The 20,057-nt window shown below is 41.4% G+C and overlaps 1 protein-coding gene across 2 annotated transcripts in view; it reads left to right on the forward strand.

Annotated features, from left to right (window-relative positions):
• MLLT3 (MLLT3 super elongation complex subunit) overlaps positions 1-7,731 on the forward strand; it is a 134,438-nt gene extending 126,707 nt beyond the window's left edge. For both annotated transcript variants that reach the window (XM_075137884.1, XM_075137885.1), the window contains one exon: positions 2,849-7,731. In XM_075137884.1, the coding sequence (XP_074993985.1) occupies positions 2,849-2,980 (132 nt within the window). In that variant the 3' untranslated portion in view covers positions 2,981-7,731. The remainder of the gene's footprint in view (positions 1-2,848) is intronic.
• Positions 7,732-20,057: the final 12,326 nt, after the last annotated feature.

A 20,057-nucleotide genomic window follows, 5' to 3' on the forward strand; every position in this document is an offset into this window, starting at 1 on the left:
ATTTTTGTACATCCATTAAAACTTTTGGGGTTCATTTAAGTCTGATTTACCAGGTGCTCTGACATAGTGGCTATATTTCTTGAGGGGTGGATGATGGATATGTTTAAAGTGTTTATATTTCCCTTGGCCTAGAGATTAAAAGCCCAAAGCAGAACCTGATTAATAAAAGTGCTTATCAATTTTTTAAAATATACAGTGTTGTTTAAAAATACATGTGTTAACATGTGTTAACACTTTCATGTAATCTTTGTTTCTAAAATCACATATATTGCTGTGCGGGTTGTGAGGGGTGGTATTCTTCCACCGTAACGCAAGGAAGCTTTACACAGAATTGTTCAGCATAGCTACATCTTCCTGGTCTTGGCTTCTGTAAATTTCTTGTGCAGCCATTTATGTATAACACAATGGATATTCGGAGACCAAGCCTGACACTAGATTCCTAACTTTACAAAAGGAGACTGGATTGACTCCTTAGCTTCTCTCTTAGCTGAGGCTCAAGAGGGTGCTAAAAATGAGAATGACAAATAACACGTATCAAAGTTTCCTTCTGGTAACAATCAGTTTTGTCCTGTTTGATTTTTTTTTCTCTGATGTTAGTTGCAGAACAGTAGGAGATGGAAAAGTATTACAAGAATCTGTGAATCAACAAGTGGACAAATGAAGGTGGCAATTTTAGATTAAAAATTCCCATATGGAAAAAAAAATTAAAGCCAAGAGGCACAGATTTAAATGAAGTGTTAGTAAGAGCAGGATTGTTCCTAAGTACTTTCAGAATTTTGGACAGCTGCAAACCAAATTAAACAGATTTTACTTTTATTTTTTTCCAACCTGGAAAACGGGAGGTGATTGGAAAGGGAGATTTTTACTGTAACAGGCATTTACCTCTTATTATTTTATCTTGTTTCCATTCTGTTTAATCCCCCCTGGGCTGTGTCATTCCATGCCTGACAATACACATGAAGTTATTTCATTTATCATCAACATAGTCTTTTCTTCTGTGGTCTGAAGGAAAAAAAACATCTGTTTATATAATGAAATGGAGAGCGGAAAATTACAAAAGATTTAGTTTAAATTCATTGTTCTTTTTCAAGTTGGTGTATTCCTACCAGATTTGTCATTTTAAGGTATGCTCTGTAAGCCATGTGTGCATACATCTGTATCTCCTGCAGCTGTGGAAAAGGAATTACAGTCAGATTAGTAAAGCTCAAACAAGCAAGGAATATTTAGCAGCAGCATTTCAGTGGAGGTATATGTGGAAGTCCTAGAACTAAATGGGTTTCAAACTGAAGGATGCAAACAGGACATTGAGCTTAGCCTGAGTGCCACAGAAGGTGTGGTTGGAAAGACTGAGCAGAAAAGCAATGTTCTGTCAGTCCATGACACTACCCAGAGGTCGACTTCAGGATGGGGTGCCTTTTTGTGTGCGTACTTGGGGTGTCTATCTCTTGGAATGAAACGGTGCATGAGAGATTCCTAGCCATAGTGTGTGGGCACTGTGTTAGTCCTATCTCACAAGTAAGGCTTTCCAAGATGCTGAATGAGTTTTTAGGTAGGTGCACATCCCAGAACTTAACGTATCTGGAGTTACTGGTTACAGCAATTCGGTGTTGAGTATGACCACTCTTTAAAAATGTAGACTACAATTCAGAGGCTAAAAATGTCAAAACTGCAGAAAGGCAAAAGTTGGATACGTACTGTTGATTTCACAGAATCATAGAATGGTTGAAGTTGGAAGGGACCTCTGGAGGTCCGTGCCCCCCCGCCCCAGCTCAGGCAGGGACATGTAGAGCCAGTTGCCCAGGACCACATCAGACAGCTTTTGAATATCTCCAAGAATGGAGACACCACAACCTCCCTGGGCAACCTGTGCCAGTGCTTGGTTAACAGGAAAATAGTGTTTCCTGATGTTCAGAGGGAACCTCCTGTGTTTCAGTTGGTGCCCATTGCCTCTGGTCCTGTCACTGGGCACCGCTGAAAAGAGCCCGGCTCCGTCTTCTGTACTCCCTCCCTTCAGGTATTTGTACACATTGATAAGATCCGCCCTGAGCCTTCTCTTCTCCAGGCTGAAGAGTCCCACTTCTCTCAGCCTTTCCTCATAGGAGAGATGTTTTAGTCCCTATTTTTCTCAAGAACTCCTAACAGCTCTTCTGTTTCCTGTTTGAATGAAAGCTGTGATCATAGATTAAATAGTCACCAGAAGAAGTGATCTTATGCCATCGGTAGGGGTCTTTCATGGTTGATTTGGTTTAAAAAAATTGATTTAAGTCTGTTACTCAGGAAATAACTGCTAGTATGTGAGATGTGAGAGCTCTTGAATACAATTTTTGTTTTATACGGGCTAGATTCTATAAGGTTTTCTTTCTTTCCCTTGCTTGCAGAAAGGCTTATGCCAATTACTTTCTAAAGTAACCTGCTTAGCAGCTATGCACACAGTAAATATTCCAGACAGAAATCTACCTGTGTTTGGTTTGGGGTTTTTTTTGGCTGGGGGGAGAGGTGGGTATTGCTCTTTTTTTTTTTTTTTTTAAAGACTGACTTAGAAAATATGCAGATTTTCTTTTAACGTTTGAAAAATATATTCTCAATGGTAATGTTTGCTGGAACAGCAGATGGGTAGACTGGCATTATGGTTGATGATGATCTAAAAAAAAATAGCGAAGTACTGTAGTCTGGACCATAGTTCATGTCAGAAGGGAAGTGAGTGAAAAGTATAATGGTTTAACCTGCAAGTATTGGGGCAATTGGGCTTGTTTTATGCCTTTCATATGATACTTAGTGGCATGTTAATACATTCAGTGGGCATGTAAAACTGATGAAATTTTCAACTGCATCTTTTCATTCCTTTCAGATCGTAAATCTTATAGAAGAAACTGGACACTTTCATATCACAAATACAACCTTTGACTTTGACCTTTGCTCACTGGACAAAACCACAGTCCGTAAACTACAGAGTTATCTGGAAACATCTGGAACCTCCTGAGGATTCAGCATCTGGCTGCATCAAAAACTGTTCTTTAAATGAAACATTCAGAATGATGCAACCAAAATGGGGGGAAAAAAAACAAAACAACCCTCTTCAGCTTTATTTTTCCTTAAAGCCAGTCATCATCTCTTGATAAGGGAGAGGAAAAGCGACAAGACTCAGAGGACTGCTCTTCTCAAGAAGAAAATCCTCTGGAAGAGTTTACCTGGATAGCCTTGAAAAAAAAACAAACAAAAACAAACAAAAATACTTGGTCTTAATGAATGTGTATGGTATCATGTATCTCTCTCTGTGGTGTTCCAGTCCACAAGGTGAATGCATGTTCAACACACTGCCTTATTACATAACTGATCTATTTATTATCGCATACATGTATTCTAAAGTCAATGAGTCACTGAATGACACTACCAGGTGTTGAAAGTAGTGGCGTCCCATTTGTGCTCTTTTGATGCAGTACTATCACAAGCCTAATAACCTTATTCCACTTCTTGCTATCTTTCTCTAGTCACTTAAAACACTTTTACAGTGTTGTTTCCACTTCTGCAGTTCCAGGAAACAAGATAGAAAGTTGGGGACCAAACAGTGGTCCTGTATTTTGTTTTCCGTCTGCCACAGCGGGTTGGACCACAGCAGGTTGGACCACAGATCCTTGGCTCTATCCGTTTATTGATCTTGACCGTGGTAGAAAATGCACCAAATAGGATCATACGACTTGCTGTCTAGCCTTAGTGAATAAACCAATAGGACTTTTAACAAAAAATGTTATGTATGCTGTCCTGAATCCAACATCTTTTGCAGTCTACATTCTTGTGTCTGTTTTAATGTTATAAAATTAAATATATATGAGTGAAAGTGTTCTGCAGGATCATCCTAAAAGAAGAAATACTGGTCCTGTCTTCTAAGGAAATGTAGAAAATTCTTAATTTGGAGCTATTTATTACTATGAGTTTCAACACTCCTCTACTGCCAGTGTCTGACTCACTTTTACCATAAAACTATTTGCATAACAGTTTTGTTTGTTCATATAGTGGATGGTCTGCTTAGTTTGCTTTGGAGTTTTGTTTCTGGTTTTGTTGGGTTTTTTACAACTGCTAAATTAAAACTCTTTATTTGTAAAGAAGAAAAAATGTTGTAATACATTTGGAATAAATACATATATGATACATCATATATATGTGTGTGTGTCTATACGCATATATACACACCTGTGTATATATATATACACACACATGCATATATGCTTTTTACTCTTTCCAGATTTTGGCATCTGTTCAATAACCTGCTTGTGTTTCCAGAAGGATTTCTTGTCTATAAAAATGAGTATTCTTTCATACCATCCGTTATTCCTTAAAATCAGGATCCTTGTTTATGCATGATCAGATGAGAGGATGTGTACTCAGTTTCACATCAAAGCTCCATGCTTTCATATTGCTGACGGTTTCTTGATGAAATCATCATCCTTCTATTAGAAGTTCAAATCCCCCAATGAAAAGAGAAAAGAATTTAAAAAATACTTCTGGATGCAAGGGTTTATTCAGGTTTACCAGCCTTAAAATATGTATCTTATTTCTGGGCAGGCCAGTATGTCACGTGTATGCTTATATGCCACATGTAGTCTGTATGTATAGAGCTGAACAGTAGTATCTGTATGACTTACTGTTCCATGTGCACAGTTTGTGCAGCACTGTAAAACTAAATTCCTATTGGGGTTATTTCTTTTTCAGATGCTAAATCTTAATACTGTTTCTTTAAGTCCAAAGAAAATTTTACACTTTACTCTTTTTGAGAGGGTGGGATACGGATTGGGTTGGGGTGCTTTTTTCTTATTTAAAATGTTGTTTGACCACAGTCCGCAGGAAGTCCTTCTTAGGCTTCCCAAGAATAAGTGTACTTTTTGAGTAATGTTATGACTCTTATTGACGATTGGCATGAAGCATACTTGAAGCGTTATGTTGTTCTTTTAAGTCCATGTCTTAATGTGCAATTGGGGGCGGAGGGAGTGGGAGTGTAATTTTAGAGTTAATTTTGACATAAGGCAGGTGATGGTGGGGAGGGGGAAGGGGTGCATGTGAAGGGGATAAACTTCAATTTTTATTGATTATTTTATATGAAAATGTTTGGAAATCTAAAAGCAACCTTAAAAATGTTTGGTCTACTATTGTCTGTTCAACTTCCTGTCTTTTAGTTATACCAGATTCATATGGAATTTTGTCCATTTTGACTTTTCTAACTAAGGTTTTGTGGTAAAAACTTACTGAGTTTCAGGAGGGGAAGAATCCCATGGTACTTCTAGTATGACTATTGCACTGTTTTGTCAGAAAGGGTGAAATGAATCATTTTACCCTTAAAATACCAGATAAGCTTTATTATACACTGAGAACGGGGTGGAAGAAAACAGCAAATAGGAGAATAGGCATAAAAGGGAGTACAGGAATAGGTATAAAAGGCAATTACAGTATCAAGTTAGTGCTGAATTTCATGCAAATTGTGGATCATCCTTAAATTCTTAAATTTTCTGATTCAGTGGGAGAGGGAAGAAAGTAGACTTGTGTGTGTGCACGTGTTGACTTCTTCACAAAATTCTGATAGAATAAGAATTACTAAGTGTTGATCTAAATTAAAAAAATAAATTAGCTATTTTCATCTAATTTTGTATGCAGAAACAAAATAAGTCCTTGTTCACTTAATTTCAGACATTCATATTTCTCTTAAAGAAAAAATAATAAGATACACTTCCAAGTCATTAACGTATATGAGCATTGATCTTTGGGATAGGTTAAAGTGTTTTGGCAATAAATGTTTTGGAGTTTTACTTAACACCAAGCTGTTTAAAACAAAGTTATATGTGAGAATTCGGATTAATTCATTGAGGTGACCAGACGGAGGTTAGCAATAAGTTGCAATACCTAAAAAATCATTTTCAGCATGAGTCACTGTTACTAGAACAGTAGTTGTATCCAATAGTAAGGACAGTTTTCATCTCGCCACTAACTTTTCATCTGAGAAAGTGGATGTCCAATTGGGTAGACAAGTTTTAATATCTTTTTAGAAGTTTGAATCCACTGAGAGGCTTTACGAAAATTTCAGTATCATCTAGATTTGAAGGCCATCTTAGTGGTGCTAAGAGAAAGAGCAAGAAAGGAGGAGGGGGCATACACTGAAGTGAGGAAAGTCTTCCAAGGTAAAACAAAACCCGTGCTTGGTCTTCAGCCTTTGGATCACAAGAAATGGTTGATCATTTCTCCCTCTCTCTTTTCTTTTCATTGGTTGAGTGGTTTTAGGTTAAGTCTATGCTTTCAATTTCAGAAGCAGAGTACGTGCAGTACAGTGCACTTGGAGAGCCCAGTATATTTCTATTAAAGTTCTAGTCTGGGGGAAGGAACTTACAGGTTCTTGGGTTTTGCCTGACCCATTGTCCTTCTTTCCCGTTCTTACAGTGAAATAAAGTATGTTCACAATCTGGTTTGGGTCCTTGGTTCTTGATACTTGGTAAGTATCATCTTGTTTTCTTAGAAGCTGTTCTAGTGTTTTGGGGTCTTTTGAACGACCCTTTGATTTCAAGCCCCATTACTTAGTTTGCAAAATTAATGGGAAAGCTGTAGAATGGTCTGAAGAGAAAACTGCCCTGTTCAGTTGTTGTATGCATTGTCTTACTCCAGACTTGCTCTGATGGTAGGATGTTGATTTGCTTCATACTGTCTTTGTTCATACACATTATATCCCATCTTTTACCACTTGCAGTTTAACGGCAAACAGTGTATCTTTTAGCAAGCTCTTGTTTCAGTCTATAGAGGGACTTGTTATTTTTGCGTTTGCTCATTAATTTGCACAGTTTGCTCTAGTGGAATGCACTGAAGTTGAGACTTATGGTGAAAATTTTGTCAGACTTTCAGCCATAGCAGGAGCTAGCAGGAACTGCAAAAATAAGCAGTGCAAAACATGTTCCAAAGTTTAACAAATGCAAGGCATGCGTTTTTATGAGCCTCAATAGTTCTCCTAATTGTTAAGCAGTATACAGTAGAATGTAGTGTACACCACGAAGCTGTTCTGTATACTGTACCAAGAAGCTTTACTGTTGGGCATAAAAGGCTTACAAACAGATGATGGGGACTAAAACTCCTATATCTGCAGTGCTTTTGTGTGTGCTTGGGAGTTAATCAGTGCATTAACACAGCTAAACCAATGACATTTACAGGGCTGGCTCTGTGTCTGAGTGAGCAGATAAATTAACATTAAAGCATAATCACATAAGGGCCTTGCATTTACTTGAGCAGCAAGAAATGCCACTGTGACTAGACAGGAAAGAGAAGTATTACCACAGTGATAACAATACCCTTGGGGCGGGGGGATGGGACTAAAAAAAAAAAAAAAAAAAAAAGAGTAAAGAAGAGATCCCTTAGTAGCTGGATGTTCCTTACGTTAATATAGAGAATACAGTTTGCTGGTCAGTGGTTCTGTCTGCTGTAAGATAGGGTGACAGCTTGCAGAGTGGCAGCTTCTTTGGTTCACTGCTGTAATAATTGTGGTGTTGCTGACTTGAGAGAGAGATGTATTGCAGCATCATACAAAAATCTAAGCTGTCTTACGGTTTGAGATGCTAATGTCTATTTAACATTTGTTTGAATATAGCATCTTATTTATATTCTATGTTTTACCTCAGCCAGATTGTTTCTATTGCAAAGTGATAATCTTGCATTTTTCATTTTTCACTTACTTTTAATTTTTCCTCTCTAAAATTTTGACCAAAGTCAAATGTAGGTCTGGGAATACAGCAGAAGATGTGTTTTCATCATCATTCAGTATGATTCTGACTGGAAGTAACCCTTTGCTGAATGTTACATCAAATGAGTCACGCATTTTCCTATGTTCCTTCAGAGAACTCATGCTATAAAGCTGGAATTTCCATTAGTAAACTTTACCCTTTTCATCACAGTGAGGAATAAATGATTAACTCTTATCATTGCTCTCAGGGAGACAGAATTCAAGGTCTGGGTCCTGTTTAGGAAATAGTAGGTTTGTGAAGCTGTCAGTTACATCTTTTTAGTAAGACCTAGAAATAAAGCCGTTTGGGGAGGAAAAGAAGGGGAAGAAAAATCCACTAAAAATTTTTTCACTGTGATAATGGTGTTTTTTTCCCAACAGTTATATTCCCCTTTCAAATCCTTAAGCATCTAATGGCCAGTAGAGAGACTACGTACAAACCATTAAGGAATGAAAGGTATTGAAAAGATAAAACAAATAAGTTGTATTAAAAGCCTGGCTGCGCAAGTAATAAGGTCGTAATGCTGATACTGCTTTCAGTGCAGGGCAGACATTCCTAGCACATGTGGTTTGTGTATCCATGTCTGAGTGGGTGGTCTAGAAAACAGCGCAAAATGCTGCAGGAGGGCTTAGTTTTCGAGCAGTGCAGAGGAGACATTCAGGATGGGATCAGCCACCACCACCCAGACTATCCAAGATAAAGCAGTTTTCTTTCAACTTTCACGAGCAGCTAAGTTTTCACTTTGCCTATTCATCTAAATATTTGAATTCTTTTTTGTAACTGTATTAGTCCCCACTCAGAAGTTTCATGCTTGCTAGGGACCTGGTTAGGTTTGGGCTGGGGTTATTTTGATGTGGTAGTTACTTTCTTTGGGCAGGGCATGAGAAGATAGAAGTGGAAACCGCAACTCCTCAGCCTTTCTTCACAGGAGAGGTGTTCCAGCCCTCTGACCATTTTCATGGCCCTCCTATGGACCCACTTTAACAGATCCGTGTCCGTCTTGTACTGGGGACCCCAGAGCTGGACACAGTACTCCAGGTGGTGTTTCACAAGAGCAGAGTAGAGGGGGAGAATTGCCTCCCTCGACCTGCTGGCCACGCTTCTTTGTATGTAGCCCAGGATACGGTTGGCTTTCTGGGCTACGAGCGCACTTTGCTGACTCATGTCCAGCTTTTTGTCTACCAGTACGCCCAAGTCCTACTCCACAGGACTGATCTCAATCAGTTAAACTCCCAGTCTATATTGATATTGGGGATTGCCCTGACGCAGGTGCAGGACCTTGCACTTGGCCTTGTTGAACCTCATGAGGTTCATACGGACCCAATCCTCAAGCTTGTCAAGGTCCCTCTGAATGGCATCCCTTCCCTCAAGTGGATCTACTGCACCACTCAGCTTGGTGTCATCTGCAAACTTGCTGAGGGTGCGCTGTCTATGTCGTTGATGTAGATATTAAATAGTATTGGTCCCAGCATGGACCCTTGAGGTACACCATTCATTACTAATTTGGACATTGAGCCACTGACTATAACTCCTTAGATGTGTCCCTCCGCCAATTCTTTATCTATCTAACAGTCCATCCATCAAACCCATATCTTTCCAATTTAGCGGCAAGAATTTCCAATTTTGCGGCAGGCTGTATCAAAGGCCTTACAAAAGTCTAGATAAATGACATGCGTAGCTCTTCCCTTCTCTACCGATGCAGTCACTCCATTGTAGAAGGCCGTTAGCTTACTTAGGCATGATTTACCCCTGGTGAAGGCATGTTGGCTGTCTCTAATCACCTCCCAGTCTTCCATATGTGTTGACATATCTTCCAGGAGGATCTCTTCCATGATCTTACCAGACACAGAGTTGAGGCTGATTGGTTGTTGGTTCTCATGGTCTGCCTTTTTAGCCTTTTTAAAAATAGGTGTGATGTTTCCCTTTTTTCAGTCACTGCGGACTTCACCTGACTGCCATGACTTTTCAAATATGGTGGAGAGCGGCTGTGGCATGGGAACTTGACATCAGTCAATTCCCTCAGGAACCTGGGATGCATCTTGTTGGGTCCCGTGGACTTACATATGTTCAGGTTCCTCAGCTGGTCTTGAACCTGATCTTAATTTAGAATGGGAGGGACTTCATTCCCCCAGTCCCCGCCTTGAGGTTCAGAGGCTTCACAGATGTGGGAAGAGAGATTACCACTGAAAACTGAGGCAAAAAAATTCTTGAATACCTCAGCCTTCTCAGATGTCACTAGTTCTGTATTATCTGCGAGGGTGTTTTCTTTCATCTTCCTTTTCTGGCCAATGTACCTGCAGAAGCCCTTATTATTCTTTACATCCCTTGCCTAATTCAGCTCCAACTGTACCTTAGCTTTCCTGATCTCATCCTTACACATACAGGCAGCATCCCTATATTCTTCCTAGGATATATGTCCCTGATTCCATTGCCTGTGCATTTCTTCTCACACTTTAGTTTGACTAGGAGGTCCTTACTCAGCCATGCTGGTCTCCTGCCTTTCTTGCCTGATTTCTTACATGTGAGAATCAAGAGCTTTTGCACTCTAAGAAAAATGTCCTTAAAGAACTGCCAGTTCTCTTCAACTCTTTTGTCCCTGAGGGCAGTTTCCCAGGAGGTCCCATCCGCTAATTCCTTAAACAACTGAAAGTTTCCTCTCCTACAATTCAAGGTCCTGAGGTCTACTCTTCACCTGGCCCACATACCTCAAGATTGTGAGTTCCACAGGGTGTTATCACCAGTCTTGACATCCTTAATTAGTTCATCCATGTTGGTAAGCAACAGGCCTAGTAACACTTCTCCTCTGGTCAGGCTGTCTATCATCTAGATTAAGAAATTATCCTCAATGCACTCCAAGAGTGTCCTGGACTGCTTACACCTTGCTGTGCCACTTTTCCAGCAGATGTCAGGGTGTCTGAAGTGCCCCCAGCAGGATCAGAGCCTGCGAGCATGATGCTTCCTGAAGTAAGAATGCTTTGTCAACAGGCTCCCCTTTGTCAACAGGGGGCTGTCGTAAACACCAACCATGAGGTTTCCTTTGTTGGCTTGGCCCCTAAATTTTACCCATAAGCTCTCAACCTGTTCATCACGGTTTTTCGAAGACAGCTCTGTGCACTCAGTTCATTTTTTTACATAAAGAGTAACCACCCCGCGCCTTCTTTCCTGCCTTGCCCCTTCTGAACAGTTTATAGCCATCAACTGCAGCACTCATTGTGTGATTCATCCCACTGTGTTTCAGTGATAATGGTTAGATGGTAGCTTTCTAGCTGTACAGTGGCTTCCAACACCTCCAGTTTGTTACTCGTACTGCGTGCAGTGGTATAGAGGCACTTCAGTTGGGCAACTGACCATGTCACCTTTTTAAAGGAACATGCCCTAATTCATTTCACAGGTGTTTCCCTATTGGTTTCTAATACATCAGCAGCCCCTGGCTCTTCTCCATTGCTCAAAGCTCCATCCTCTTCCCCCACTATATCATCCTCTGAAGAAATTTAATAAGGTACTTTGTGCCATTTCAATGTTGGATCTTTCCTTGGAACTTGTGAAAATCTTGCTCATATCATATCAAATCTTGCCACCTTCACTGGGTGCCAGAATTCTCCTTTGTTGTAGAATCAACTTCATAGAGAGTTATCCTGGTCTTAAACAAACTACAGTATTTTTCTGGTAGGGATTTCTCACAGTCAGTTCATTTGCAATGTTATAGCAGCAGAAAAGTATTTCTGTTTCTGGAGAAGGTAACTAAAAGATTTTCTTCCCTCTATGACCTAGTGTCCTGTTGGCTTCTTCTATACTTTGGAAAAGACACTGTGTATGCCAACATTATCTCACCTAGGTAGTTGGGACAGATGACTCTACTTTGGGTCATCGAACTCATCATGAGTTTAATGAACTTTGATATCTCAGAATAATCTTTCTCTCTTCTACCTGGAACAAATGTCCTTGAAAGGGACATCTTTGCTTGTGGATGCAAAAAAAGAGACTAGCACACCGAAACAGAGACAGGAGTTCTGATGAACCTGCAGGGAAGTTTGGAAGACTGTGTTTTGCTGTGGTTGGTTAGCAATCCTTCTCATCTTTCTTGGCTTCAGTTTCCATTAGGGAACTTCACCATACAACCTGTGGAATTGCAGGTCAGTTTTATTGCAGTGCTTTGGGAAAAAAATGGGTCATTTGATTAATTTATGGTTGACATAATCTGCTCGTACTAGCCATAAGGTTTCTAAAAGGAATTCACTGAAGTGTTTTACCAGCTACCAAATGCCTCTCTTACATTATTAGTGGCTAGACTGGTGATGTCCCTTAAGACACTGTAGCCTTTGCTCTCGTTTGGTGAAAAACGTCTTCCTGGTAGTCATCACCTAGAAGACTGAAGAGACCAGTGTTAAGAGAGTCTCCTAGAAATACAATTTTCTTTAATGAGAATCAGTTGTCCTTAGATCTCACCCAAACTTATATCTGATGAGGTGGTGATAGTGTCTTTCTTTGCAGAACTCCATTCGACTGCAGATGTAGTGAAACTGTTGGGTGTTACTGGCTGGTTGCCTTCTTTTTCAGCTTGAACAGGATCCAGCCTTTTCAGGTGTATGTTGTGTTTCCTGGCAGAAATAACATACTGCTCCAGAAGTTATTTCAGACTGGCTACTTATTTCTTCCTAACAGTCATGTCATGGTGTAGTCACCTATCTTCAATAATCTACCTGTGCTATTATTCAGAAACCTTCATTTTTTAAGATTTTATTGGCAAAGAGTATGGCTGCCTTGCACCTTTCACTGCTGAGAGACACAATGTCAGAAAGTAGCTGAGAGGCAAGCAAACTCGCTATTATGAGTAATCTGCTCTCATGCATATGTATGCCTGTGCCCTTGAAAGGGCCACATATCTCAAGGGACTTCATTACTCTGAAGCAAACAACTGGTTAGTTTCACTACATATATACTCTGTGACCTTCAACAAGGCATTACGCCACTTTGCTGCTTCAGTTCTTTTGCTGTAGTAAGAGACTAACACAATTTTCACTTTCCCCTCTCTTCTTCCAGTGATGAGAAGGCTTGTATGTCTGCAAGGTATCACTTTATAGATCAACAGTATGTAGCAGAATGGAAGTCACAGAGTCACAGAATGGTTGAGGTTGGAAGGAACCTCTAGAGGTCATCTGCTTCAACCTCCATGCTCAAGCAGGGACATCTAGAGCCAGTTGCACAGGACCATGTCCAGACAGCTTTTGAGTATCTCCAAGGATGGGGACTCTACAACCTCCCGGTGCAACCTGTGCCAGTGCTCAGTCACCCTCACAGGAAAAAAGTGTTTCCTGATGTTCAGAGGGAACCTCCTGTGTTTCCATTTCTGTCCACTGCCTGTTGTCACTGGGCACCACTGGAATGAGCCTGATTCTGTCATTTTTACACCTTCCCTCCAGGTATTTGTACACGTGAGATCTCCCCTTAGCGTTCTCTTATCTAGGCTGAACAGTCCCAGCTCAGCAGCGTGCTTCACTGGGTTCATGTGCCTCTGTCATTATTGTATGGTGATTGATTTTAAAATATCTATTGAAAGAGTTGATGATGCTATGTAATCTCCCAAACTTCTGAAAACAGATACATGTGGTTTGCAAGTCTGCTTTATGAGACTTACATGGGTGTCAGGGGGGTGTTTGTTTGCAGGATCAGGGTCTTAATGGTGGAATTATGGGACAGCCCTCAGGATTCGTACCAAACTTCTAGTGTATGTAGAACAGGAGAAACTTAAGATGAAAACCTGTAATGCTCCTGAATCACCATGGCTGACTGGACAGTGAGTCTCTCCAACACCATGGTAAACTTCCAATGGTTACTCCTTAAAGTAGAGCAAATATGAAACCTGACTGTCCTGCCACAATGATTACTGTGAAAGCTTGAGCAAGTAATGGTTTTGACTTTTGTGTTATGGTAGCTTTGGATAAAAAATGAATCTGTGATTTCTTAAAGGGAAATTTAGGAAATAGGAGGAACTGACTGCTCCATCTAGAGTTTGTTAAGAACCTATTTGGGTTAAGAGCATTGAAGTAGTGATGTAAGACTTGTTAAGTTTCCTGGAAAGCTCCTGAATGCTTTTTGTTTCAAATGCTGTTTTGTTTAAGGCTTGATGGTTTTAATTTCTTTCTAATCCAAGACTGTAGTCTGTCTAAGTGGAGAAAAAGAGGGATAGCATGTGGGTTAGCAGAAACACAAAATAATGGAATATTTTAAATAGGAAGGGACCTGAGGAGGTCTCTAGTCCCAGCCTCTGCCCAGAGCAGGCTTAGCTGGGGCGCCCACACCAGGCTGCTCAGGGCTTTACCCTGAGAGTCAGAGTGTGAAAAACCCCAAGGATGGAGACAGCCCAACCTCCCTGGGCCTTGGCTCCACTGCTGGGCTGTCCTCGTAGGGAAAAAACTTCTCCTTATCTCCAGCATGATCCTCTCATATTTCAGCTTGTGCTGCTGCCTCTCGCCTTCCCCTCATGCGCTTCTGTGAAGAGCCCAACTGCGTCTCCTCCATCCCCTCCTGTCAGTGCCTGGGATGCTTTTGGGTGCCCCCAAAGCTGTCCCTCCTCCCAGCTGAACCAGCCCTAGTCCCACAGGCTCTCCTCGCAGGGCAAGGGCTCCAGCCCCACCATCTTGGTGGCCTCCCCTCAACTCCCACAGGTCTGTCCATGTTTTTCCTGCATTCGAGGCAGTATTCCCTATGTGATCTGAGTGCACAGAAGAGGGGATAATCCCTCCCCTGGCTCTTAGGGCCACATACTGCTCATGCCACCCAGGGTGCTGCTGGCCCTTGTTGCTGCCTCGGTCCAAGGCTGGCACCTGCTCAGTTTGCTGCCTGGCTGTTCCCCCAGAGCTGCTCCCCCAACCCAGCCTGCATCGCTGCAGGACTCTGCCTTCCCACGGCAGAGCTCAACATTCGTCCTTGTTAAATTTCACAAGGTCACTATCATCCCCTTCCTCCCACCTGTCTAGGTTATGCAGCCCTGCCGTCCTGTATTTGACTACAGGTCCCCCATCTTGGTGTCATATGCAAGGCCAAGGCAGGTGCACTCCACCTCCTCCTTCAGGTCACTGATCAAGGTGTAAAACAGGACAGATCCCAACAGAGACTCTTGAGGAATGCCACCCATAACCGGCTTCCAGGTAGAGCACAAACCATTAATCACCAGCCTTTAAACCTGACCACCCAACCAGTTTTTTGCTCATGTAGCTGTCTCCCCACCCAGACCATAATGTCTGAACCTGAATATGAAACTACCATGGGAGAAGATGTTGAAACCTTTGCTAAAGTTGAGGTAAATGATATCCACTGCTCTCTCTTTTACTCTTGGTAAATACATGCTGTCCGTTACCTGCCACCATCACCACCTTCATGTGCCTGGAAGAGATTTCCAAGAGCATTTAGTACATGAATTTCCCAGGGGCTGAAAAGATGCTAACTGACTTGTGGTTCAGCAGATCACTCTTCTTGCTATTTCTGAGGATGGGTACCACATTTGCCTTTCTCTAGTCATTAGAAGGTACTCCCTCAAGCTGCATGACCTGTCCAAAATGTTAGGGGGTAGCTGTGCTAAGGTGTCAGCCAGCTTGCTCAGCACCTTTGGATGCATCCTTTCAGGTCCCATGGACACACGGGCGTCAGAATTTCTCAAGAGATGTTAGACTCAATCCTCATCCACTCCCAGTACCTCCTTTCTTCCTTGAACCCTGTCCTTAGGCACAGAGGCCTGGAAGAGCCTTTCAGCAAAGGCCAAGGTGAAGAAGGCACTGAGCATCCCACAGCCTTATCTGTGTCTGTGGTCACTAAATAGAATCTGGATGATTAAGAGTGGGACAGTTATCAGACCATAAAGCTTGGTCATATGTAGTCTGAGCTGGCGCTGCTGTGCAATTTAGGGTAGGAAAAGCACCTGTCATGCAGTCTGGGGGATTTCTTTTCTTGAATGGGGATGCCAGGTAACGAGTTACAAGGCCAGCAGGAGCAGGGAGGTGATCGTGCCCCTGTACTCGGCACTGGTGAGGCCGCACCTCGAATCCTGTGTTCAGTTTTGGGCCCCTCACTACAAGAAGGACGTGGAGGTGCTGGAGCGTGTCCAGAGAAGGGCAACGAAGCTGGTGAAGGGCCTGGAGCACAAGCCTTATGAGGAGCGGCTGAGGGAACTGGGGTTGTTTAGCCTGGAGAAGCGGAGGCTGAGGGGAGACCTTATCACTCTCTACAACTACCTGAAGGGAGGTTGTAGCGAGGTGGGTGTTGGTCTCTTCTGCCAAGTAACCAGCGATACGACGAGAGGAAATGGCCTCAAGTTGTGCCAAGGGAGGTTTAGATTGGACATTAGGAGAAATTTCTTTATTGAAAGAGTGGTCAGGCCTTGGAACAGGCTGCCCAGGGAAGTGGTTGAGTCACCACCCCTGTAAGTATTTAAAAGCCGTGTAGATGAGGCGCTTAGGGACATGGTGTAGTGGGTATGGTGGTGGTGGGTTGATGGTTGGACTCGATGATCTTAGAGGTCTTTTCCAACCTTAATGATTCTATGATTCTATGAGTATCTGGCTCTTCCTATTACCAGAGCAGCACAAAGGGTCTGGAAGAGAGCTGAGGATGCATCCTTTATTTGAAGATAAATAAACAGAGAAATTATTTGTAGGGTTTTTGTGTTGTTTTTTTTCCCATTCTGTCTCAAGGCAGATGCAAAAAAACTGGGCCACACATATGCTTTTTTTCAGAAACAACAGCAAGGAACACAGTGATATATAAACTTAAACTAATGAATCAAATGTTAAGTTTGCTTAGCAATGAATGCTGTGTAACGTAAAGGGTCAGAGAGGAGTGTGGTCTTCTTTGAACTTCCCCAGAAAGATCAAGGAGGTATAAAAGGTGGTACAGAAAAACTCCTGGGCAATATTTTTCTTATGCGAGGAAGTTCTCTCAACAGACAATCTCTGTTTTATTGACTGCTTTTACCATAAAAGGTGAAATATAAAACTGGAGTCAAGCTATAGAAAGACTTGAAGAAATCTAGGGTGATGATATGATAAGTAGGAAACTTAAAAACCAAGGGAAGTATCTGTTTGGCTCCAGGAGATCTGGTGAATGAGTTTTCATGTCCAACATGTCATTAGTGATCATTTATTTTGACCATCTCCATAACATAATGCTGAATGTCTCCTTGTGGTTGTTCCCAACTGTGTGTAGCTGAACTACAGCCTCATGTCTGAATGACATTTGGTTTTAATCTGAGAATGACAGAAAATTGTCCCTGGTTCCCTGTCCCTAAAACCACTAACCTTCCTTTCATTTTAAGTGTCCAGTTTGGGCTATTTAAACTATATATTTTTGGTTACTTTAGTACCTAAGTTTTATCTTCTGAACGGGACCCCACTTTTCCTTCACTACCTGCAGGGCATGGTTTTCTTTTTCCATTAACTGCAACTTACGTTTCTAATTTAACTGTCTGTTCTGTGCTTAATCTAGATGCATGAAGTACAGAGTATGGATATGCTCTCTCCCCCTTTTTTCTAGTGTGACATTTGTTCGTCTTTCTTACCAAAGTAGTTTGTCAGGAATCATAGAATATCTCGAATTGGAGGGGACCCGTAAGGATCATCGAGTCCAACTCCCTGCTCCTCACAGGGCTACCTAAAACCAAATCATATGACTAGAGCATTGTCCAGACACGCCTTGAACTCTGACAGGCTTGGTGCTGTGGCCACTTCCCTGGGGAGCCTGTTCCAGGGACCGACCACCCTCTCGGTGAAGAACCTTTTCCTAATGCCCAATCTGAACTTCCCCTGATGCAGCCTCGTTCCATTTCCATGTGTCCTATTGCTGGTCACCAGAGAGAGGAGATCAGCATGGTCCAGAATGGTCCAGAAGGTCTGAAAAGGTATGTCCAAATTTGACCTTTAAACTTCAATGGAAGCCAGAACAAATACAAACCATTTAGAGAGCACTCAGTAGTCACTGTATTTCAAAATTGACCAGTATAAAACATCTTGCCCTCGAGCACTGAGAACTCAACTGAAGTGTGTTCTAAATTAAGGAGTTATAAATGTCTAATTTCCTCTAAATGGGGAGGAGAAGACAATGGTCTTAGAAAATTGGTGAAACATTTAACACATGCTATTCAAATATGAGGCTGATCAGAGAGAGTAGAATAAATGGGTGAAATACCCATTTGCAGTGTTGGCACAGTGTGAAGGGTACAGGTACATACACGAAGAAAAAGGGGAAGATGCTTTAGTTGAAGGCATGAACAACTGTAATGCCAAAGTTCAAAAACTGATTAATAATGCCTTCTTGAAGCTACTGGCTTTGTCTCCTGGAGGGAAGGGGAGCACGTGGAGTGCCCTCGCCAAGGATCCGTGACAAGAACAGGGAACACTGTCTTCTGAACTGTCCTGCCTACAGGCAAACAAGCTGAGAGGAAAGGTACTGTGTGTCTGCTAATAGGAAGGAGGGAATGAGCTTTGGTGCTGCTAATTGTTTTCACAGGGAATACCAGCAGAAATCATCAGGGGTGGAGACTCAGCTGTAGAGAGAGGCAGGAATGCAGGGTGTTGACAGATGTGCAACTGAGATGAGGGAGGATGAGGCATTAACATTTAGTGTTAGAATTTACTTTCATTAGAAGAAAAAAATCAAAGGGCTGGTGTGGATGAAGGCATGTTAATTTACTAGAGGGAAGGAGAAAGAGGAAGGTGTGAACTAAGAAAATGGGGCTTTGTGGGGCTAATCTTCAAAGAGTGTGTTTAAGTTGGAGAATATCAGGCATAGCTTTGTGGACACTTTCAAAATCCCAGGACAGGGGCTTTAAATGTGAAACTACTGCAACTTTTTCTGGTGTTCAAAAGCTGAAACACAGGTGCAGCCTGTACCCTAGGAAATTGAGTCAATATAGAAAACTGAGAGTATTTCTTCACTTGGTGAATGATGGCTGTATGGAATACATTTGTGAGAAAAGCAAGTTAAGCAATCATTTAATGAGATCAGGATATCTTGATTTGTTCCAGGGGAGGTGAAGAAGCAGGGTGAAAAAGTTCAAAAGTGAGCTTTTGATATATTTCAGAAGGTTTAATATCTTTTCCTGTCCCTAAATTTTAGTATGCTCTTACCTCTGATTAACCTTTCGCCCCTGTTGCATGGCAGAACAATGGTGTCTTTGTTAAACCCTCAGCAGAGTTATCGACTCATTGTGTCCTACTTAATGTCTATTGGTAATTCTCTAGTTTATCTGTGGTGGTTTTTTTTTCTTTTTTTGTTTTCCTTATCAAAACAACAGAACAAAAAATAGCACTCAGACTATTTTGCCTTGTATTTCAACACCAAATGCTGAAATGTGAGAGAGAAGTAATTTCTTTTTAACCAGTCTAACTTACTCTGTATTGAATATTGGCTTTAAAAGCAACAAAATCAGGGCTTGCACTCTGTTTTCTGAGATGAAAGAAAAGCACTGGGGGCTTTGTACCTCACTGTTCTGCCATCTCTGGAAGTGCACAGGAATAACAACCATTTGAAGATTTTTGCCAAAACAACATGGTAAAATTTTCCACAGTATATGAGCGACGTTAACATCACTTTTCGAAAGGGTCCCACAGTCACTGAGGCCTTTAATCTTGATTTGTTCCGGGGGAGGTGAAGATGCCAAAGAAGTAGGGTGAAAAAGTTCAATGTGTTCTTCACATGCATAAGTATTTTATGTATTTGTCACTGAAGTAGGTATCCTCCTATATTGCCCAAATCGTGTACCATAGTATGGGGCCTATAGAATAACACCCGTGTGCCTCCTATTGAATGTAAGTTGCCTAAGTATATAACAATATTGGACCATGAGCTCTGACCTCAAGCAACAAAGATACAGCAGTAGGTCTCTATACATTTGATATATAATCTTCAAAACGGTCCCCAGAGACGTTTGATAAACTGTGAAAATGAAGAGTAAAGAAGTCAACTTAAGAGTATGTCAATGTTTATTCTGTATGTATATACAGAGAACTCCCTCAATTTGCTACACTTTCTATACAGCCTGCATACTGGATTTGCAATACTAGTCTGAAACCGTAATGCATCTGAAATATTTAAGTGTTTTGTCTACTGCTTTTGCCTAAGGGCTTGGGGTGTTTGGCTTTTTTTTTCGCACAAATCCCAACCACTATCCTTTGTTAGTGAACCCTTGAGGTTTTGGGGTTCTATTTTCTTAGTATTGCTGAAAGCATTAAAACTGTGGATTGCATAGAAATAAATCTTTTAATGAAAACTTAATAGTTAAATTAATGGTTGATAGTGTGGTCTCTTTTCAGGAGGATTTTT

Source organism: Calonectris borealis, chromosome Z, assembly GCF_964195595.1.
Source record: "Calonectris borealis chromosome Z, bCalBor7.hap1.2, whole genome shotgun sequence".
NCBI classification, from domain to species: Eukaryota; Metazoa; Chordata; class Aves; order Procellariiformes; family Procellariidae; genus Calonectris; species Calonectris borealis.